Source organism: Haliaeetus albicilla, chromosome 16 (assembly GCF_947461875.1).
Source record: "Haliaeetus albicilla chromosome 16, bHalAlb1.1, whole genome shotgun sequence".
In the NCBI taxonomy this organism is placed as follows: Eukaryota; Metazoa; Chordata; class Aves; order Accipitriformes; family Accipitridae; genus Haliaeetus; species Haliaeetus albicilla.
In genome coordinates this window covers 31,868,528-31,891,365 of record NC_091498.1, presented here as the reverse complement: position 1 = coordinate 31,891,365, position 22,838 = coordinate 31,868,528, and the positions used below count along the sequence as shown (strand labels likewise).

The 22,838-nt window shown below is 43.4% G+C and overlaps 5 protein-coding genes across 5 annotated transcripts; 3 read left to right on the top strand and 2 right to left on the bottom strand.

The window, feature by feature from the left end:
- Positions 1-915: 915 nt before the first annotated feature.
- On the bottom strand, positions 916-2,014 carry LOC104324584 (olfactory receptor 9G19-like). Its single transcript, XM_009928849.2, is given in 3 exon segments — positions 916-1,235; positions 1,237-1,465; positions 1,468-2,014. Coding segments are annotated over 3 exon segments (915 nt in total). The 3' UTR covers positions 916-1,096.
- Positions 2,015-3,664: 1,650 nt separating this feature from the next.
- On the bottom strand, positions 3,665-16,307 carry LOC104324593 (olfactory receptor 5AP2). The gene is made up of 2 exons (XM_009928857.2): positions 15,414-16,307; positions 3,665-3,817 (listed from the first exon to the last, which is right to left on the bottom strand). Exons 1-2 carry the CDS (start codon positions 16,305-16,307, stop codon positions 3,665-3,667), a joined length of 1,047 nt encoding a protein of 348 aa, XP_009927159.2.
- LOC104324583 (olfactory receptor 5AR1) lies at positions 7,476-8,405 on the top strand. The gene has a single exon (XM_009928848.2). It carries the CDS (start codon positions 7,476-7,478, stop codon positions 8,403-8,405), a length of 930 nt encoding a protein of 309 aa, XP_009927150.2.
- LOC104324594 (olfactory receptor 5T17) lies at positions 11,439-12,383 on the top strand. Its single transcript, XM_009928858.2, has one exon. The coding sequence runs from the start codon at positions 11,454-11,456 to the stop codon at positions 12,381-12,383; it is 930 nt and encodes a 309-aa protein (XP_009927160.1). The 5' UTR covers positions 11,439-11,453.
- A 4,338-nt stretch (positions 16,308-20,645) lies between the features above and the next one.
- LOC104324592 (olfactory receptor 5AP2) lies at positions 20,646-21,594 on the top strand. Its single transcript, XM_009928856.2, has one exon. It carries the CDS (start codon positions 20,647-20,649, stop codon positions 21,592-21,594), a length of 948 nt encoding a protein of 315 aa, XP_009927158.2. The 5' UTR covers position 20,646.
- Positions 21,595-22,838: the final 1,244 nt, after the last annotated feature.

Sequence of the window (22,838 nt, the reverse complement as noted above, 5' to 3'; positions counted from 1 at the left end):
CTGCACTGTCTGAACAAAAACTACAAAAATAGAAACACAGCTTTATTGATCACAAATGGAGACAAGGAACTCTGACTTAATCACTCAATTTTTATTTATCTAAATTTGAAGGAGATTAATCTACTTCAGACCACCTAATCCCTCCCCCCAACACTCTTGATAATAATAATAAAAAGAGCTTTATTGGGTTTTGGTTTTTTTTCCTCTCAGTTGGGCTAAAACTTTATAAAGGAAAAAAAGATACTTTAATAACTAAGAAACTGCTTCACCCTTTTTGCATGTTTTCCTACAAGTGGTGCTGGAAACTTTTGCTTAAGTTGCAGGAAAGGAGCAAGATGCAGTGAAATTCCCCAGGCCAGGTCTGGGTTTCATTGCCCTCATGTAGAAATCTGGTGCCATTTGCTCTGTCCTGAGGTGCCAAAGACATTGGCATGCACTTGACATGTATGCCACGCAACCTTCAGAAGAGTTGGGCCATTCTGGAGCGACATCTGAAAGCTCAGGGGGAGACCCGGGGGTATCTCCAGGGTGTTTAAAATCTACATTCATGGAACTGAACTCAATCCCAGATGCCTCTGTTCTTCTTGACATTGGTTCTTCCAATCTGACCCACTCTATCCACACTGGTGTGAACGTTTCACTGGGAAAATAGTCTAGGACTATGAAAAGTATGTTTATGTGGTGCAAAAACAGCATTGTGAAGAAATAACTGGGACGGCTCAGGAGTAGAGGCATGTTACTTCATGACGCATGGAGCTCCCCCTGAGCTACGGGTTTGGGTGTAAGTAAGGAATATTTAATCCAGCTAAAGCATAGGGTGAAGATGATGTACAACAATGAGACCAGCCACTGCTAAGGTCCCATTTTATAGTACAGATATAAATTATATACGGGGAGAGGTGGGAAGGGGAGCAGGTCTGCACAGTGGCATGTCCTGTCCATTAGGAAGCACGTCAGGATCAGAAGAGTTTATGCTCCTCCCTTGCATCCTCCTGCACCTATTGTGAAAAGCAACAAATGAAAACACAAACAAGAAAAGATTGGTACACTTCTTGCTGTATGCATCTTTGGGGACGTAATCCCTGTTTTTCTTCTGTTAAGAAGCTGTCTGTCTCTTCACCAGTCTCTTCAGTGCCCCCTTCACCTCCTGGTTCCTCAGGCTGTAGATGAAGGGGTTCAGCATGGGGATCATCACCGTGTAAAACACAGAAACCACCTTGTCCCTCTGAAGTTGAGGCATAAATAAAGAGGATGGAGCCATAGTATAGGTTGACAGTGGTGAGGTGGGCAGCACAGGTGGAGAAGGCTTTGTGCTTCCCCTCGGCCGAGCATGTCTTCAGGACGGCAGCCAGGATGGAGGCATAGGATGCGAGGATGAGCGTGGAGGGGAGGATTACATTGAAGGTCAGGATGACATACAGGAGTGCCTGGTAGCTGTCTGTCACATCGCAGGAGAGCTTCACCGGGGGGGCAGGTGGCAGAAGAAGTCATCGATGACGTTGGTATCGCAAAAGCTGAGGGCAAACGTGCGGCTGGTAATGAGGGTGGAGTTGGCAAAGCCGCTGAGGTAGGAGGCAGCCACCAGCCCCATGCACAGCTTCTTGGACATGGCAGCAGAGTAGAGCAGTGGGTTGGAGACAGCCACGTACCGGTAGTAGGCCATTGCTGCCAGCAGATAGCACTCAGTGTAGGCCAAGCCACCAGAGACAAAGAACTGAGCAGCACACCCAGCGAAGGAGATGCTTTTGTCCTCGGAGACGCAGTTCAGCAGGATCTTGGGGGTATAGACGGAGGAATACCAGAGGCCCAGGAAGGACAAGTTCCCAATGAAGAAGTACATTGGGGTATGGAGCCATGAGCTACGCCGTATCACCGTGATGAGGGTGATGTTGCCCACAAGGGTGGTGATGTAGGCTAAGGTGAACACCATGAACAAGAGAAGCTGCAGCTTCGGGTCCGTGGTGAACCCCAGGAGGATGAAGCTCGTGACTGAACTGTGGTTTCTCTCTTCCATGGACAGGGGAAAGGGACTGACCTGGAGACATGGATCATGATGGCTATTTGATATTTGCAGTGCGGGGTTTTGGGGCACCAGCTAAGCATGCATGCGCGCATACACAAAAGAAAAAAGCAGAGTAAATTTTGTGTTGAGAAGGGCTGCACTGTTATGATTTTGATTGTGCTATTTTATGTCAAATAAAGGTTTGGTGTTTTAATCACTTTGCATCACTTTGAAAGCTTTTTTTTGCCATGAACATACATACATACATGCTGTGCGTGGTGCTATGCATACAGGTATGCACACAAGCAGTTTCTATATATTGCATATAATGCATTAAATCCTTAATAAAACATATACAATAAACAGGATATGAAAATATGGGTATCTATATACTTGTATGTATGTATACATGTATCTCTCTAGGTATTTGCTGACTCTGCATTCCCTGACTTTTGTGAATGTGAAATCTCAATCTCAGTGTTGCATTAAATTACTCGTACATTGAGACTCCTTGATATGAAGTACACGTGGAGAAACTGGAGATACACATTGAAGAGAAATGCATGTAGATTTGCCATCTGGTACAAACCAACACAGTTTCATTAGATTAATTTTCATGAGTCATACCAGTAAAAACACTGTCTCATTAAGTTTTCTGTTTTGCATGAGCAAACATTGAATGGTTGGATGTTCATCCTAACGGTCATCATTACAGATGTGTGTATCTGGGAAGACCTCTGATTTTAGGCCCATTACTGAAAGCAGCAGTTATTCAGTGTGTTTGCACACCTGAGTACAGGCCACGCTTGCATCTACAGAAGTTGGAATTCATCTCACCTGACATGGTCAGTCTAAAAACTAATTATTTCGTCTCTTTCATAGCCAGTGAAAGTGACAGACTCTTCCACAGGGAGACCAGAACGTGGGCTGTGTCCTGTTGCTTCCTTGCAACTTTCCCCATGCTCCAACTGGGTTTGCAAAGACCCTCTCCAAGTGCCCCTGGTGCTGGCTGCTTCTCAGAGGTGCTGCAGTGGGCTTGATGGTTTTCTCATCTGGCCTCATATGTTGATTCTAATGTTTGGCTTGTCATCAGGTAACACAAGGGATGAGCAGAAAGATGAGGGGACAAAGAAAAGAAAAACGAATCCCCTTGGAGATTTATCTTCTTGCCTATCCATGACACTGTATCCCTTGTTGGCCCTTTTTGCCCAGAAATACTTACTCCTGGTCTTGTCCAGCAAGCACTGATGGGATCACAACTTTAGAGATCATGAGAACAAAAGCGCAATGACGGTCTCTGTGTGGCTTCTCCACACCAGCTCATCTCACAGGGCAGAGCAAGCAGGTGTGTCCTCGCCTGTCCCAGCACCGCCCGTGGTGTGTGGCTGGGATATTTATCCATTGCCTTGTTCCGTGTTTCCTTTAAGGACCTGGTCCCTCAAGTGTGTAGTTCAGCTATTCAGTACAGCCTTTGCAGTGAACAAAAGGTTGCTGCACAGTTGTGCATCCCCCAGAGATCCCCTGACTTACTCCCTGCACCCCAGAAAGAGAATTTTCAGAGCTTTCATGGCTCTCCATGTTACGTGCTCATTATTTTCATCACTATAGCTGCAGAACAAAGATGCAATCTCAAGAACATCCAAGTTATTTGCATTTAGTTGATTATATCTTTTTACCAGTCTGAATCTGGAAGGCAACAAGAACTCTTCCTAGGAGTCTCCCCAGAGCATTCTTCACCTCCGTGTTCCTCAGGCTGTGGATCAGGGGGCTCAGCGTGGGGATCACCAGGGTGTAGACAATAGACACCACTTTTTCCTGGTCCGGGGAGTAACTTCAGCTCTGCAGTCAATGGGAAGAAGTGGGAACTTTTATGCAAAATTCAGATAAGCTATTTAGGATGTTTATTTCGGAGCAAGACCAATTGCTTCCTAGAGTATTTGGCAACAGGGTGGAGAATGGTCAGATGAAGAAGTCTACAGCTGTAGATGACAAAATTCAGTTAAATCATGATCAGACTCAACAGCTGGTATGCTAAATAAAAGCCCTGAGGTAGCTATAAAGAATATAGAAAAGAAAAAAAACAACAAAACGCCACTACAACCCCATAATTAGCTTTTAATTTCTCAAAAAATGTTGTCTCCAATTTTCTTTTGATATTTCTTTCTGGAGTCCTGCAGGCTGGGTTGCTCAATGAGAAATCCCACGCCAATCCAGGGGACTGGCCATCATGACTAGCACCAGACCGTGCACCACATGCTAATGCCACTGAATGACTCATTTCATGCCTTATCATTTTTTTTCCCCTTTGAGCAATTCAGTGCTCATCCAGTCTGTGTTGAAATTGTATAGATTTTGGTGGAATGAAATTAAACTTCAAGCACAGCTCATGAGCATATTTGGAGGGAGCTGTGCACTGCTGTTAACCCATGCAGACCAGCTGGTTTCCAGAGGTGAAAGATCTGCCCCAGCCAAGCGTTGAGTCCTCTTATGCATTTGTCTGGGTGTCTTCTCTCATTCCCAGGACAAATTTTTGGGAGCTAGAGACCAAAACCTGCCAGGTATCTTAGGGAAAGAAGCCACACAGACTCTCAACAGTTTGGGTTTTGGTTTTTTTTGTTTGTTTGTTTGTTTGTTTGTTTTTCAGGTTTTGATTTCTGCATTCCTTTAAATTAAAATTCATTGGCGGATTTTTGGCATTGTTGCACAGTTGAGCACAGATTGTGTTTTTGTATATTTCCTGAGTTACTAAGATTTAATGAACAGCATAAGGACAGTGAGTAAAAGCAATAACACAGACACAATCTGGCAGACTTCATAATATTTCAAGCTGATGATACTTTTCCTGCTTTTGAAGCTGCCTTAGACCCCTGCCAGAAAATTCTGCTCTGGTCCCCCTAGACACAAATTCTAATGAAAAGCTGGGCACCCAGTGACATTTAGGTAAGCTGTGAATATGGGATCAGGTAGGTCTTTGGTGAGTTCACTACCAGATAAAGGCAGAGTGACTTCAGAAGGGGGTCATGTTCAACTGGTCCTAAGTGCTGCCCATATCCCAGAGGGATGCAATGTTTGGAGTGGCTGTACACAGCCTGCCAAGGTTTTTGACCCCAAATCTCATTAGGAAAAAATAATAATGAAGAAAAAAGCCCATCATGGAAGTTAATAGAGGACCTACTTGTCAGAAAAGTTATAATAACATTTTGAAAATAATTGGTGCCTTTCTTTATATATTTATATATTTTACTAGATGAAGGCATCCCTCTTAGCCATGGGGCCATCAACAGCAGTTGTAAAGGGATGGTGAGAGATTATCACCAGGCAGCCCGGGTTTGTCTGAAAGGGTTTATAACACTTCTGAATTCTCACTGTCAAAACAAATACACATATGAACAGACAATATCATTCCCGCTAATAATAGCAGGAATAAGCGGTGTCTGAAATGCAGCTGTTGGAGGTTCTGAAAGTAGCAACCTACTCAAACAAACTAATACAGAGAGACCTCCATCTGTGTAAACTAAATCTCTTGGAGAATGCAGATAGGAAAGATTTTTGTGATTCCATACATCAAGACCACAGTATTGTGAATAATACATGTCATGGCACTTGGACCCAGTGGACAGATTTCAGTGAAAAGAATTTTGTTTAGGTAAGGCTACAGTTCTGGTATTGATTTGAGTTTCGGTGATTGCTATTGCCTTGCTCTTCTCATCAATGCTTATAGCAAAAGTAAAAAAAAAAAAAGATAACATGAAAAAACAGTGGGGAGACATTTACTGTCTTCTTGAAGCTGGCAAAGGCAAAGATCAACACTTGGGGTGGGCTTTGGAGCAAGAGGGTGCTAACAAGGGGACACCATGACAGCAGAAATGGTTGCAAGAAATACCTTTGCATTGGCGAAATCCAGCTTAAGTGGCACTGAGAAAGTCACTTGAGAAAGATAATAACCAGGGGTGACTGCGGAAAAAAGTTGAGATTTGCTTTTGGTGAATCATGTAGACATTCACTTTTCATCCACTCCCTCTCCTCAGCATGGGAGCGGGGGAAGACATCTTCTTAAATCCAGACATTCAAAGTGAATTTTTCCTGGGCTTCATTAGTGAGCCTGGAGACAAAGAAATTTATATTCCAGGTGGATTTTGCTTGTTGTCAAGCTTCTGTTCTCCATGGACTGAAATGCCTCCAAGGTCACAGAAAAGAGTATAAACACCACTTGAACACTAAAAAGTACAGAGGGGCTTCGTCTGCCCTCTGGAAGGTGCAGCAACAAATCATTCTCAGTGCAGCTTTTAAGGAAAGAGTGCTAAAAAGCACTCTCAACATTTGTTTGAAGATGAATTATGGCCTCGGTCATCGTCTGGAAGAGCAGCCAAGCTCATCCCAGTTGCTGAAGGAACTGCATGGACCTGCACTGAAGATCTGAGTTTTGTTGGAGAAGTAGTGTCCAAGGTGAGGGCATCTTCTGTTCTGGCCAGTCCTCAGCCCTGAACCTGCTCTGAAGCAGCAGGACATGAAGGGATATCATGGGGCTAAAGTAAGCACCCCTTTCTTTTGGTCTGATAGACTTGAAGGTGGTGAGATAGAGGAAAGAAAGGACCAGAGGTGTAAGACATCTCATTTATAGCAACGAGACTGAGAACAGCAGAAGGAATTCTACATGGGGGGGAGGATTCTTCTGCTTTAAAGTTTAGATGACATAAAACAAGGAGACATGTAGGTGTTTGGTCTTTTCATAGGTGCCACTGTAATGGCAAGGGATGGCCCTGATGGCCAAGGCAAGAGGGTGCTCACTACCTACAGCACCTACAGAGTATTATCTCCTCTCCCTGCCCAACTCCTCCTGTGTTTGCTTGTACGGTGTCGGCTCTATGTCCAAGTTCATTTCCCCGTTGCCACTGTGCCACCACGAATTTCCTTTCCTATGGGGTTGTCAAGACTGTGTATACTGAAAACTGCATGTTCGTATCAGTTTTGAAAGAAAAATGCACACTTTTGCTCTGTTTTGTTTTGCAAAATCAACAAGAAAACTAATTCTGCAATTTCTGCAAGATGAATTGTTCCATGTTGTTTTATTTAAAAAAAAAGATTTCTTTTAAAAATGTACCTGTCATTTACTAAGGAAAAAACAAAATGCATTAATTATCTTAATTTTTTTTTTAAAAAGGTTATTACTAAGAATGCCTGTGTTAAATTTCCCCAGGAAGGGGGAGATGAAATGCTGAATTAAGCCCAGGTGGGCATTCTCACTGTTCAGCTTCACAAGTAGGTTTTGGTTTTAGGATCCTTTCGAAGCCTCTGGATGGAGGCTTGGTTCTTGCGAGAGTGATCCAGAGTCCAGCTGACATTTTATGACCCTCTGGTAGGAAGGGCTCTGCCTCCCTTCAGTGACACCGAGGAAGCCGAGGGTGCTGCTGAGCTGCCCAAATCATTGTCTGCCACTTTGCCTGTCTCCCACAGGCTGAATGCGTTACAGAGAATGACACCTGTCAATCACACTGATGTGCGTGAGTTTGTTCTCTTGGGCCTGACTGCCTGCCTGGATCTTCAGGTTCCCCTTTTCTTGTCTTTCCTGGCCATGTACATGGTGACCCTCTTGGGGAACTTTGGGATAATTATATTAATCAGGACTGATCTTCACCTTCACACCCCCATGTACTACTTCCTTGGCCACTTGGCTTTTGTCGATGTCTGCTATTCCTCCGTCATCCTCCCCAAAATGCTGGTGCAGATCTTGACGGAGGAGAAAACCATCAGCTTCTCGGGGTGCGCAGCCCAGCTCTGCTGCTTTGTTATTTTTGGGGTCACCGAGTGCCTCTTGCTGGCCGTGATGGCCTATGACAGGTATGTGGCCATCTGCAAGCCCCTCCTGTACCCTGCCATCATGTGCGAAAGGATGTGCCGGTGGCTTGTTGCCGGTTCCTACTGCGTTGGCGTCTTGCACGCGGTGATGCACACCACTTTCATCTTCACTTTCTCCTTCTGCCGCTCCAATGTTATCAACCACTACTTCTGCGACATTGCCCCGCTCTTAGCTCTCTCCTGCTCCGACACCCACACCTACGAGGTGGTCGTCCTTGCTCTCATCAGCCTAAACTGTCTCAGCACCATGACCATCATCTTTGTCTCCTACACTTATATCCTCCCCACCATCCTGAGGATCAGCTCTCCGGCGAGCAGGACAAAAGCCTTCTCCACCTGCGCCTCCCACCTGACGGTCGTCACCATGTTCTATGGGGCAATCTTGTTCATGTACCTGCGCCCCAGTTCCACCTATGCGTTGGATGAGAACAAGATGGCCACGCTGTTTTACACCGTCATGACCCCCACGCTGAATCCCTTGGTCTACAGCCTGAGGAACAGTGAGGTGAAGGCTGCCCTGAGAAGAGCGGTTGGGAAAAGGCAGTGAGCGAAGGAAGCTGGTGACCAGGAGAGTATTTCCTTATTGCTGTTATTGAGTGGGACTCAAAATTGCACTGAAGTCTGTACTGAGGATAGTTTCTTTGTAATTCATCTCCCTTAATTATAGGGATAAGTCAGGTGACTGACACTGACTCGGATTAGACAGGTAACTTCTGCACAGCTGAAGCTGGGTGAGGTGAAGCCCAACCTCATGCAGCATCAATGGTCAATGAGCAGTGGGCAGCTCCTCCACACAGCTCGATTCACCCTGTTCATCTCATTTCTCTGTTCAACGACTACAAAGAAAGCCTGGATTGCAGTGGAGGTGGGTTTCCAGACTGCTAAGGTTCAGAGGAGCACCCAGAAGAAGAGTCAGAAACCCTTTTTCCATGGAGTGTCTCTCTGAAACCCAGTGCCTACAGGGTTGGGTGGGAATGGGTAGGCCTGAAGGACTATGGGATATCATATAATCAGTTAATAACTCAATCACACAATTCTTCACTGTAGTTTCTCAAGCTATTACCTGTGGCTTGGCACTCTAATAAAGGCTTTTTCACCAAAAACTTGATTCCTGCAAATGAAGTTGCAGGTTGAGTTCAAGGTGTTTGGTCCTTCCTGATGTCACAGTGAGTGTTGGCGCTATTTTTCCTGGAAGCCTCTGGGCATTTTGAGCCTCACCTTTGCTGTTCCTAAAGCTGCTTCTCAGATGGTGCAAACATAAATAACTTAGTCACACATCGGGTCAATAACAACTGTTTCACCATTCATTGGACCATCGATGCTGCATTTCCCAGCACTTTGAAGACTGTTAAGAAATAGACTTTCTGTATAATACACCAAGAAGTTACAGAAAGGGGATTGATGCTGATACCCTGAAGGTCTCTGTCATAGTATTATGAAACAAATAACTTTAGGTAAAAAATACAAGTAAACAACTGTAAAGTTGGGATAAACAATGTTCTTACTCAAGTAAATTTTCCACCCAGTTGATATTTCCTCACACCCCCCAAGAAATAGGCACCTCTATATGTAATTCACTTTGTTGCAAGACCAGTTTCTAAAGCAAATCACATGGATCACACACCAGAAACGCCTGTCTGTCTCCTAGCAATGGAGAGCTGTATGCATTTGATAGATATCTAGGACTATTAGGTGAATCCACACAATCTGTCCAGTCTTTTGTGAGCTGCTCTACTTGTAAGACCAGTTTTATTTTTTTAAATTTAATTTAATTTAATTTTTAAATTTTGTTTTATTTTTATATTCCTCTGTTGTACATATATATATTGTACATATGTATATGTTTGACAGAGGAATATAAAAATAATTGCATTTCTCCCAAAGGAAGTTTTCCAAAACACTTCTCAACAAAAGCGCCTCAGAAGTCTCAGTGGATTAGAGACAAGAGTTAAAAAGCAATTAAACCAGGCAGGCTGGACAGACCAAACATCTAAGTGTCCTCGCAATGTCATGAATTAGTGTGAAGTAAGAAGGAAGACCTCAAGTGGTAAGGAAAAGAGGACATCCAGATTTGTTTTACAGCTGAAACTTTAAGGTGATGTATAATTTTAAGGGGGTATATAATATCTTTGCAGACTATAATATATAATTCTTTGCAGGGAGCAAGAAGGAGGAGAACAGCTTCCTTCTTCAGAGATGAGGTCTGTAAAGATGAATTTGATTGTTCTCGGTTGTATCTTTAGTAAACAAACCAAGACGAGCTATTCTTTTCATGTGAGAGCAATAAGCAAGATGAGAAGGAAAATCACACAGCACACAAATTTTCTGAAGGTTATAACACCAGTTATAATTTTTTATAATTTTGGAAGGTTATAATACCAGTTACCAGATAAAATACAAGTTATAATATGTCTTTATCTCTGCAATGCTGGGGAATCCCATTGAGTAATTTTGTGATTCTACAGGTTTTTCTGCAGTGTTTTAAACCCCTATAGCTGTGTCAATAAATGCTTGAGTTTGCTGACACACAGCTAAATCCCATGCACTTCTCCTACCTTGCTACATAGTTGATTTGATTTTTTCCATTATGAATATAAGCCAGGCTCATTGATGCCAGTTTTACAACAATTTACCTGCTGATTTTCCTGATGGGAAAGCTGTACTCATTCCACTAAAGAGATTTAGTTACAGTGGCAGAAACCCTATGAGCAGCACAGTATTTTCCATGATCTTAGACTAAAAGTGGGCCGGTTTACCCAACAATTTTCTTGGCTCTTTTCTTGGTTTGTTTTAAATACATATTTTTGTTACAGTGGCTGCTTCTGGACCACTGTGGAGGGCTCCTCCGTATTTCTCATGGATATCTGTGATAAAAAGTCAGGATGCATTGGGGTATTTCCATATATTTAAAACTCCCAAGTATGAATTTTAGAATGAGGAGGCATAGAGAAATATGTTGTAAAGGCAAAGATTTTTTTCTGCCATCTTTTTTTTTAATGGTTTCTTTTCTCCCAAATGATGGCACAGCACCATTTGCATACGCTCCATAAAAGTGTAACCCCAAATTAGCAAAATAAATGAAAAGTTATGAAAGAATAAGGGGGATTTTCATCTTTTCTCTCTGCAAGCAAAATAATCTTTAAAAAAAACTCCACTGGGAAGGCTTCCTAAAATTTGAAAGGTTATAATCTAGCTCAAATTCTCTGAAAAGTCTATTTTCATTATCGATATAACAAATATGTTACAGGAATCACTGAACCCTTTCTTTAACTCTTTTTTGTTAGAACTTGGGAGGGTTACACTGAAATGTGGTATATAGTACGAGTGCACCAGAGATAAAAATATATATATGTATCAAAATGAATGAAAAATTGAACACTTGGCAGAGTAACTGACACCAAAATAACATTTCCACTGTCTCGCCAAATTGTTTTTTGATGAATGTTGATTTAAAGTTAAACCAGTCTCTGATAATGAGAGGGTTAGTCAGTACAGGCACTGGGGATTGTTGGTCTTTTCAGCTGCTCAGTCTCTCCATTAATTTATTATTGTTACCATGGCTCTATGAACATAACTTACAGTGCTTTTGGAGAAGATGGCAGAGGAAAATCAAACCGAGCAAGTTACAGAGTTGACTCTCGTGGGACTGACAGACAACCCACGACTACAAGCGCCTTTGTTTGTGCTGTTCCTCCTCATTTACTTCATCACGCTGGCAGGGAACCTGGGCATGGTTGTGCTGATCAGGAGCAGCAGGCAACTTCAATCACCCATGTACTTTTTCCTTAGCCATTTATCTCTCCTAGACGCTTGCTACTCATCGGTGGTGGCACCGAGGACATTAATGAACCTTCTGATTGAGAAGAAAACAATCTCTCTAGCCAGCTGTGCCACCCAGCTTTTTTTTTTCATAGCTTTTGGGACCACGGAGTGCTTCCTTCTGGCTGCGATGGCATACGACCGCTACACGGCCATCTGCAACCCTTTGCTTTACCCATCGGTCATGTCTCACAGGCTGTGCGTCCTGCTGGTGGCTGGTTCGTACGTCCTTGGACTGCTGCACTCTTTGGTGCACACGGACTTCACCTTCAGCCTGCCCTTCTGCCAGCCAGCCAAGGTCGACCATTTCTACTGCACCATCATGCCTGTTCTAGCGCTGTCCTGCTCCGACACCCACGTCAACAGGCATCTGATATTCGGCCTTGGGGGACTGGTGGAGATGGTGACCATCTTGGCAGTCCTGGTCTCCTACGCCTTCATCCTCTCTGCCGTCTCAAAGATCAGCTCTGCTAAGGGCCGGCACAAAGCCTTCTCCACTTGCACCTCTCACCTGGCTGGAGTCACCATCTTCCACGGGTCTATCCTTGCCCTGAACTTCCGACCAAGGTCCAGTGACACTCTGAGCACCGACAAGACCTTTTCTGTGTTTTACTCACTGGTGGTGCCCATGCTGAACCCCCTGATCTACAGCCTCAGGAACAAGGAGGTGAAGAACGCCCTGAGGGATTTTGCCATGTGGAAGTAGCTTTGGCATGATATTTATCTGCTGGTTTTTTGATAGACAATGCCATAGTTTCACTTAACGACAAGGATTTTTGTTTCCCCACCCTATTACTTAGGCTTCCAGATTTGGTTTGAAAATATTTCCAAGTCTTGCTTGGTTTCTACTACTGGCTTGTGCCCATCATCATATACCATAGATAGTCTGATTCATCTTCTGTATTTTATTGCATGTAGCTTTTTTTTCTTCCTTCTTGGTCTTTTCAGATGTACATTGGACATTAGCTCCAGGCTCCTTGATAGATAGCCCTGTCAAATTGCTCTTCCACAGCCATCAGCATCTCCCAGTTTATAGCTTAAAACCTGCCTTATGACCTTTTTTTATTTTCAGGGCCCTGGTCCCTTATCGTTAAAGGGCAATGAATCTTTCCTGTACAAGCACAAGAAATTTAATGAACATAATTAATGAAATTTTTTTTTTTTCAGGAAAAAACGGCATTTGTCTCACCTATGTTAGGCACTGCTCGGAAATATCTGTCCTATCTATTATCTGAAGGATAAAGCTAGATAAGGTATCTAAAGCTAAAGATTTGGTAACTAATTGGGTTACATGAATATAGTCTTAAATGCTGAGGTCAGTATGGGCCAGGTTTTGAATGATCTACAGAGCACCCCATTTTCTCTTTCCAGAATGTTCAGGCTGATCTAACTGCATCTGAAGCATAGGACAAAGAGGCACATTTCCAGCTCTTCCTGCCAAAAAGTTGCTTGCTTTTTGAGGTCTCAGACCTCAAATGACCTCTATCATGTCATTTCACGGGGGCAGTTTGTGTCTACAGCCACAGATTTCTACATTTTGTAGATACCTTCTCTGCAAAGATCGAAGCAAAATAATACACTGATGCTCTTAGTAGAAAAAGTATTTCCAAAAAACCAAGCCTGTTTCTCATGTTGCAGGAGTTCACAATTCTGCCTCTCCTGCACTTTAGATGGAAGTTCTTGGAAGTTCACTGAGTTGGATCCACCACACATAAGACTATGGCAATCCAGACCTCTTTTAGGAATGCAACACCAAGTCTGGGTAAACTTTTAAGCATTTTAGTTGTCTCTGCTTTGGGAACTTAATTAAAACCAAGAGGAAATAAGAACACCCAGAGTGGGGTAATTCACCAAGCAGCAATGAGCCCTACATACTACATTTCTCACCTAGGCTCCCTTTCCCACAAAAGGTCGGACCTGATGATCTTTCGAGGTCCACCTTGGGCTTTCTGTGGTTCTGTGATTCTATATGTATAGTATAAGCAAAAATATCCAACAAAATAGAAGGAAGAAAACAAGGTGTGGTGAAGATTTTAAAAGAAAGAAACTATCTGATATGAAAAGTCTCTGTCTTGCCAAGCTCTTTAGCATTTAATTACATTGATTCTGGCTCCTTTATTTGACTGCAGGTGGAAGCCACTTTTCCCCCAGGCCTAAGACAACGTGTCCTCTCCCGCTGCTGTTTGCCAGAGCACACAACAAAGATTGTTCACCATCCATCTACTTTCCAAATATAAGTTAAGTTAATTCCCATGCTACTCACAACAGCTAAGGGAAAGATATTTTTTTTGCTGCAGCGTTTCCCTGCTGCAGACAAGGCGTGTGAGTCTGTAACTCTGTGGAGTCAGAACTCATCGCATCACCCAAAGGTGTCCAAGCGGCATCAGCAGACAAGGGGCAACCAAACTCAAGTGTGTGAGAAGGAGCAAGACCCTGTGCTGAACTTATCCAGCCAACCTGAATTTTGTAAGGAAGTTGCAGAATTGCACCCAATCACAAATGCTTATGAGTGTGCACCCAAGAAACAACAAATGTCCTTTGGAATTAATTAGGCTGAGCAGAAATTAGGATGCTTTTTCTCTTATGTGCCTGCCAGGTAAAGATGAAGGATTGCTGGCCCCTCCCCAGTGTTGTGGCCATTCCTGTACCGTGCTTTATGTCCCCCCTTCTTTAATGAGCCATAATTTGCAGAACTGCTGGTTTTTGGCTTTTTTCAGACCCAGACAGCTATCAGCTACCCATAGATTATGTGTTCAGGATTATCTTTCAACTATGGAAACTAGACACATGCTTAATTTTTAAATGAAACACACCATTTGGTTTTTGTAGCCTGCTTTAGCATGAGCTGGGCATTTGGATGCAGGACACTGATGCCAGTCTCCAGGTGTAATTCCATTTGCCTCACCAGTTAAGTAAATGGCACTTGCGATGAATGTAAAACACCACTTAAAATGAATGGGAGGCCCCCTTGGTGCTATCACTGTGCAGAAATTGTCCTTAACACTGGGCAGTCTCAGCACAGTTCATCGTCCTGTATTTTTAATTATGTTGCCTACACTTTCTTCCTTTGAGTGAAGATGTATGCCGAAGTGTGCAGTGTGACATTCAAAGGTATAGCTTGAGATCCTGACTCCCGCCGGCTTTTTCACTTTTTAAGTCAGAAACAAATGCACTGCATCTTTTCAAGCCTTTTATCTTACTTTTTTTCAGCAAGCAAATTTTAAAATACACTTATTCTTCCAAAATGTTCCCTCCCACCCCAGCAGCTTATGTCTAATAAATAACTTGCAGGTAACAGTGAGGAATTTTATTGGACTTTAGGGACAAGGTCACTAATCTTGCAAGAAAAATACATATTTATCAGTGAAAAAAAGTTATAAATCAATAAAACTATGATTTGTGCTTCCTGTGAGAAAAAGAGGCCTGGAATAATTTGGGGTAATCTCTTCCTACAGGCTGGTGACTGCAAAGTGAAATAAAGTTTGAGGCTCCCACTCCTCCTGGTTTCCTTCCAAGGAAGATGTGATTGTGGGGTCTATGTCTCAGGGCTAAGTACTGTAATTCACTTTTGTGCAGAAATTGTGGAAGAACCTACATAAAATTGTGAGGATTAGGGAAAAAATATGATTGTTTTAATGCATCACAGGCTTTCTCACTTAAGATAAACTGTTCACTTCCTAGCTGATACAACTCTTTGATGTCGACAGCGGTTTAACATCCTTCTCCTGCACTTCACCAGAGCACCCTTCACCTCCTTGTTCCTCAGGCTGTAGATGAATGGGTTGAGCATGGGGGTGACCACGGTGTAGAAGATGGAGGCCACCTTATCCAGGCTGCTGTGGCGAGACATGGGTTGTAGGTACATGAAGAATATTGTCCCGTAGAATAAGGAAACAGCCATCAAGTGGGGGGCGCAGGTGTTGAAGGCTCTGGATCTGCTCCGTGCTGAGCGCATCCTCAGGACGGTGCGGAGGATGCAGATGTAGGAGAGCAAAATGATCGTGCTCGTGCCCATCCCATTTATGGCGACAAAGGCAAAGATGACCGTCTCACTGCTGTGGGTGTCGGAGCACGTGAGCTTCAGCATGGGGCTGATGTCGCAGAAGAAGTGGTCGATCTGGTTGGGTCCGCAGAAGGAACCCCCAAAGGTGCAGCCCATGCAGATGATGGCACTGAGAAAGGCGATGATGTAGGACGATGCTACCAGCCGCTGGCAGACGTGGCTGGAGATGACCATCACGTAAAGCAGGGGGTTGCAGATAGCAACATGCCAGTCATAGGCCATCACGGCCAGGAGGTGACACTCGGCAGTCGCGAAGAAAGCAAAGGTGTGGAACTGCGTCACGCAGCCAGCGAAAGAAATGGTTTTATTCTCCGATAACATGTCTGCTAGCATTTTGGGGGAGATGACTGTGGAATAGCAGACATCAGCGAATGAATAATGGGTGAGGAAGAAGTACATGGGGGTGTGCAGGCTGGGAACCACCCAAACCAAGACCATAATCCCAATGTTCCCCACCAAAGTGACAATGTAAATCAATAGAAACAACCCCAAAGGAGGGGCCTGCACGTGTGGACTGTCTGTAATTCCCAAAAGGACGAATTTAGTCTGTGTGTGATTTCCTCCCATCACCAGATGTTACCTGCTGAGGCAAAAGTAAGAAAAATATCAAAATGATAAAAAATAGAGTTCCACTTTTGGACCGTATTTCACTCCAATCAATCACCAGTTTAACTGTCACATTTTGGTATATTCTGCTATATTTTCTAAACCCAAATTGTGTATGTTTTTTCTTTTTCAGTTGAGGTACTTAGAAAAGAACAGGGAGTGAGATGAAGCAACACGAATGGCAATTTTGTTTTTCTGTGCTTGGATACTTGAAACTATGGATGTATTCTAGCACCCGTGTTTTCAGATTTAAGAAAAGAATCAGATCTTTATTCACTTTCAGTTTGAAAGCAATGTCAGAAGACACCTCAGAGGAACCTCATAGGACTGCACGTAAACCTGGAGCAATGGAAAGTCACAGTCCCAGTGAAATCATAGATTACACAACATTAATGACCTCCAGACATTTTGCCTTGGCTTTTAATTATTATTGCAGTTTTCAAATCACATTTATCATACAATTATATATCATTTGTAATGGATAAAATTCACATTGATAAATTCATGATTTATACCTTTATGAGTGCCAGCACGCTGAAGCATCCTGAACCTATGGCCATGAAGTTGCTTACTTGAAAACTGAGTTAATTTTAAAACATGCTGATTCCAAAGGCTGTTTTGTTAATGACTATATTCTGCTGACAATTTGAAATGTTGCATTTCTTTGTAACACAATAAGACTCGTCCTTATTTAACACTTGCATAAATCAGTTTATCTTGCTTTAGCTGCCTAAGTAAAAGAAAAACAATTTGCACAAGCCATTACTCCCTCTTATCATAAAGAAAACCTACTTTGGTAAGGCTGTTTTCCAACAGATGCCCCAAAAAGAGGACATGAGGACATGAAGAAGAAAACCCACTGCCAAAATGCAGGCGAGGCTCTGCTTTGTCTTGGTCTTATGGGTCCTCCTGTGCCTTCGCTGCTATCGAGTGAGGGGAGCCAAGAGTTTATCCCAAATGCAGCAGAGGACATCGGTGCATCCGCATAACCTCTATTAACCGCCCAATGTGAAGAGACATACGTTCCTTCCCCGACTCCAATAGCTGAGCTTGTAGGTGACGGGGCTGTAAATATGTTCCCTCGTGCTTTCCTGGGAGAAAGCCCCTAGGGCTCCTCACAGCAGGGTTTACCGGGGGGGGGGAGAAAAGAAAAATAAACAGGTGAAATGCAATTCTGAAAGCCATTGGGCTGCTTTGGGTATCTGAAAGACATCACATGGATGAGCCATCACTGAGCACAGATACACAGCGGCAGTGATGACCATCTCGTATGATGCTTCCGAGATACTTGTAGACCATGCAAAGGTTTTGGTCTAGACCTTGCTGACAGAATGAAAATGGGTCTAGAGACATTTCAGATCTTTCAGAGGATCCCCAAATGGTTCATAAAGCACAACTGACTCTGTCTCCTGAGCTGCTGATGTCCCTCTGTAGACACTAGACAGCCCAGTTTTCCAGCAAGGGTAGGATTATCCACATTTAGGTACCTATGGCCCAGATGTCCACACCTGAGCTGGTTACTCCAGGCTCCCACTATATTCAATGGTGAGAAATGGGCATTTTCAAGCAGTGATTAATTGTTCCAGAGTGAACTAATAGGCCTTAATCACCCTGACCGGTCTCACCTGGAGCCTCCATCCCCATCCTCTGCCCATTTGCCTATGAGCTCTATTTAAGCTCAGCCTAGGGAGCCTGCTTCTCTCTTGAGTTATGCTGGAGGAGTACTGGTTTCCAGTTTAGGAATAGGTATGCATACCTATGGATTCCTTTGATCTGCACCTAGGCTTGATCATGGACCTTGGACCTGCCTCATCATCACCAGCTTGCCTGATGGTCTGGAGTCTTTGCTGAATTTGGCCCAGGTCTCCGGGTCTGCCCTCCTTGCCTTGCTCAGGTACTGTGAGATGGTCCCCTGCACACTGTGATGTCCCCCTTGGCTCTATTTAAAGAGATTAAAGAGGACAAACCCCTGCGGCGCTCCCCAGCCTCCAGGCAGAGTACAACCCATCACCCTCTGGACCCAACAGCCCAGCCAGTGCTCACTCCTCTGGCAGTCCCTCTCCATCCAGACCATGTCCCTGCATGGGCACCATGGGAGATGATAGTATTCTCAGGGAAATAGAGTAAGAAACTTAATGTTATATTCAAGTGTTATTCTCTGTTCCTTAGTACCTCCTTCATTTCCTAATTTGATATTAGAATTATGGTCTTCAGTAGGTTGGCAACATTTCATCTTGGAAATGGGTAGAGTATTCTTCGTGATTTTCAAGGCTTAGTAAAGACTGGTAAATCTTTTCAGCTTGAGTGTTTCCGTAGCTACAAGATGCTGAGATGTTGTCTCTAAGAGATGCTGTTTCTCAATAACCTCACAGCAGTTTCTGATCTTGACATATTCTGTCTCCCAGAAGACAGCCCATCTCAAGGGTTGAGGAAGTAATAGCTCCAGGCACCTAGCTCTTGAAATCACTAAGGGAACTTTCCAATTATATCTGAAGGGGAGAAAAAACAAGAGTGATTGGCATGGGGTGATGTGCCTAATGAGACTGTTGGCAGCTTACTCCAACCATCTAAGCTGGAAAGCAATAAATAGTGAAGACAGGAGCCTCTGGGAGACACAGCCATACATGGACATCCAACACCATGTAGAATTAAAGAGAAGAAAAGGAGACTTGCAATAAACTTCCTTCCCTGAAACTTTGATTTATGAAGCAAGCTAGAAGGTGGAAAAATAAGCTTTTTCTTAAGTCAGTGATGATTCTGTGCAATACAGTCATGCAGACAGGTAAGAAAGAACTGATTAGAGGCAATGCCAAAGAAATGCAGCAGTGATTGTCACAAGAGCAAAAATTGCCATTTCTCTTTGAAAACATATCCTTGCCTACTGGTAAGAGTTATACTGGGACAAATATATACATGTACAGAAGAAATCTTTAGTATGTCTTATGTGTTTACCCTCATCCCAGACACAATCCTTCTTGGGGACATATTAATTATTTTATCCTATATATGAGATAAGCACACACATTTTCAAGTTAACTTAATAGGATATTGTCTAATTTTCTGTATTGTTACTTTTATAGTTTTCCTCAGAAATAAAAAGGTGCAGATTCTGTCTGTCTTTTAAATGATCTCCTTGGAGAAACTAACAACAGAGGCAGGCACAAAAGTAGTTCAGACTGAAAAAGGCTGGATCTTCTACAGGAAACCAGAAGAGGTGGCATCTCGGGTACTGTTGGGCGGATAGCAGTGGAATTGGTGGCAAGCAAGAACCCAGGGCAGCCAGAGTCTTCAGGGTCAAGTGGAGGATTGGACTAGGGAATAAAAAAGAAATTGAAGTCTACTCCAGCCTGGTATGAGGGCAGACTGAGGCTTTCTTATAGAGAAAGGGGAGTTACACTGAAACTGCTCTCAAATACCTGACACACATAGTTATGTTACAACTTTTTTCTAAAAGGGAAGTTTTACTTTCTAACCTTAATTTGGCATGTTAATCAGTTGCTTGAAAGTACTGTTTGCTTAAAGTGTAAGTTAAATGATAGAAATAAAGGGAAGAGCACAATTTTTAGCAAGTCACCAGCTAAGCTGGAAGATATTAGAAAAGGAAAGATATATGTGTGTGCCCTTCTGTCTATTTATTCTCATGAGATGAAAGCTGTTATTGAAATGCAGTTTATTCCCCAAAGTAGCCACTAACTTTTTTAGCAATCACTTATTTAAAAAACCCCAACCAACCACCCACGTTATTTTTGTTTCTGAGCACTTAGAATAAGAAGTCCTGAGTGACAAATTCAAACCCTGAGCTACCTGGGATAATAAAGAGTCTCTGGGACATCATCAACCTGAAAAGCAGAGTGAACTCTAATATTCGTCTAGCTTGTGTATTATCAGAACAAACATTAATGAATATGAGCTGCTCTTCCCTTAATGAGGCAAAAACTGCAGACAGATGGAAACAATGCAGGTAGTGAAGACCACAGCTACGTCCAAGGGAAAACTTGCTTTGTCGGTTTCATGCTTCTTTCCTTGAAATCAGTACATGAAGTAGAAGATACTTTCAAAGCTTGGTTTAAGAGCTTGAATGGCAAATGTAGTCGGAGATGTGGGTCCCTGCATGGCCAGGTGGTTGTGGACCAACTAAGCATCCTGCCAGGGTGTCTGTCAGTGTTTCATTAGAAAACACCTTCATTATCTACAGAGCACAGGTTTAAAAATCACTAATAATTAAGCAAGGGATTAAGTCATCATAACTGATCTCATGGAAATCGCCTCCCTGCCTGAGAGCTGGGAGCCTCTTGCAGTGATGGCTTGGGAAAACTGGACTACGGTGACAGAATTTGTTTTCAAGGGGTTCACGGATTGCCTCGACCTCCAAGTTACCCTCTTTGTGGTTTTCCTGCTCATCTATGTCATCACTGTGGTGGGAAACCTTGGCATCATTGCTGTAGTCTGGCTCAATTCCCAGCTTCAAACCCCCATGTACTTCTTTCTCAGCAACTTGTCCTTCTTGGATCTGTGCTACTCCTCAGCTGTGACACCCAAAATGCTGCTGAACCTCTCATCAGGAAGGAAGACTATTTCTTTTGCTGGCTGCTTCACACAGCTGTATTTCTACGGTGCTTTTGTAACTGTGGAGTGTTACCTCCTGGCCGTCATGGCGTATGATCGTTATGTTGCTATCTGCAACCCGCTGTGCTACCCCGTCGTCATGTCCCAGAAGGTCTGTGTTTCCCTCTTGGCTGGGTCCTATGTGGTTGGGTTTTTTAATTCGGTGGTGCTCACGGGGTTTGCACTGCGGGTGTCCTTCTGCGGCCCCAACGTCATCGACCACTTCTTCTGCGACGGGCCACCGCTGTCAAAACTGGCCTGCTCTGATATTTGCCTCAACCAAATGCTGCTACTTGCTTTTGGGGGCTTCAATGGGGTCACCACCATATCAGTCATCCTCATCTCCTACGGCTGCATCCTAGTCACCATCCTGAGGATGGGCTCCGCACCGGGTAAGCGCAAAGCTTTCGGTACCTGTGCATCCCACCTGGTGGTGGTCATCATCTTCTATGGGACCCTTCTCTTCATGTACCTGCGGCCCACCTCCAGCTACTCCCTGGGCAGGGACAAAATCGTTTCTGTCTTTTACGCAGTGGTGACTCCTGTGTTGAACCCCTTCATCTACAGCCTGAGGAACCAGGAGGTGAAGCGTGCTCTAAAGGGAGCAGTGAGGAGAATAATTGTTTCCCTGCTGAAGCGGTAAATAGTTTGACATTTAGGCAGTGATGGGAATGGGTTCTGTGTTTTGGGGTCTTTTTGGAATTGGAGAGCAGCTGTGATAATTCTTCTATATATTATTGTCCATTTTGTAGACTGCCTCTATTGACGTGGGATTAATTTGCTATACATTCACCTCTAGGTAGTGCATTTCCTAACAGGAGAAATACATACTCATTGAAGAACCACCAAAGGTCCATTTGTGAGGAAACGTGCTAAAATGTCCAGATGGTTTCTGAATATTTGGAGGCAAGTATGTGCTGGGTTTTCTCATGGACCTGCCATTCCTTAGGCAACCCCGTCACCTCTTTCTTGAAGGGAAATACGATGACAAGGCTCAGCCCTGTAAAGGTGACACATTTGTGAGATTTCTGCTGAGAATTTGGACCACTTTCTTCTCAGCTATATTTGGCCTGAGCCTACTCGTGGTCACCCTCTCCCACAGTTTGGACGTCATTCATCAGCACAGTGGACTACATCCCTACCAAAGTGCTGTATCTCTTCCAGCCATGAGAAGCCATGGGATCTCCAGATTTAAGGTGAACTTCAGTGCTTCCAGGTAATCCCCATGACAGATGGGAGCATGCAGGAGAACACACGGAGCAGACCAAGGCGGGTTGAATGGGAGAGGAGGATACGTTTCCCTAAAGCTGCAGGAAACGGGGAAAATTGAGAGGAACTTCTCTGAATCCTCTTCTTCCACAATGACCCATCAAAGTATGTTCAAAAGTATCTTAAAAATTTTCTGCTGCACTTTAATCCTTCAAAATGCATTTTATAGTGAATAAACACTTCAAATGATTTTGTTAATACACAACTAAGTATTGGACAATGACAGTTCCTAAAGGTACTGTTTAGTGGAATTTTTCAGTACCTATATTCAAACTTAAGGATGTACAGTAAAGCCATGGTGCATTAGTTGCAATATACCTAATATTTCCAATCTTTTCTCTAATTTTCTCTAAGTATGTCATTATCTGTATCTGAAAGACCATTAGCTGTGGGATTTAACTGACCAAACTCGAAGTTTAATGCATAAACATTAAATCTGATCTTAGTCTCCCTCTGTAGCAGGAACAAAAGACCATGATTCTTGTTAAAATAGACATGGGAAATGGCTTGGGTCAACTATGTTGCATAAAGACCTAATGCTGCATATAGGAAATGTAGCATGACTCTGACATATTTAACTTCAAGACATCTGAATTCATGGTGGCTGAAACCCACCCA

Coding starts and splice junctions, on each gene's coding strand:
- LOC104324592 (XM_009928856.2), top strand. CDS start 20,647: ATGGCTTGGGAAAACTGGACTACGGTGACAGAATTTGTTTTCAAGGGG.
- LOC104324593 (XM_009928857.2), bottom strand. CDS start 16,307: ATGGGAGGAAATCACACACAGACTAAATTCGTCCTTTTGGGAATTACA. Junction 3,818..15,413: donor AGGAGGTGAAGGGTGCTCTG/GTGAAGTGCAGG, acceptor TCCCCGGACCAG/GAAAAAGTGGTGTCTATTGT.
- LOC104324594 (XM_009928858.2), top strand. CDS start 11,454: ATGGCAGAGGAAAATCAAACCGAGCAAGTTACAGAGTTGACTCTCGTG.
- LOC104324583 (XM_009928848.2), top strand. CDS start 7,476: ATGACACCTGTCAATCACACTGATGTGCGTGAGTTTGTTCTCTTGGGC.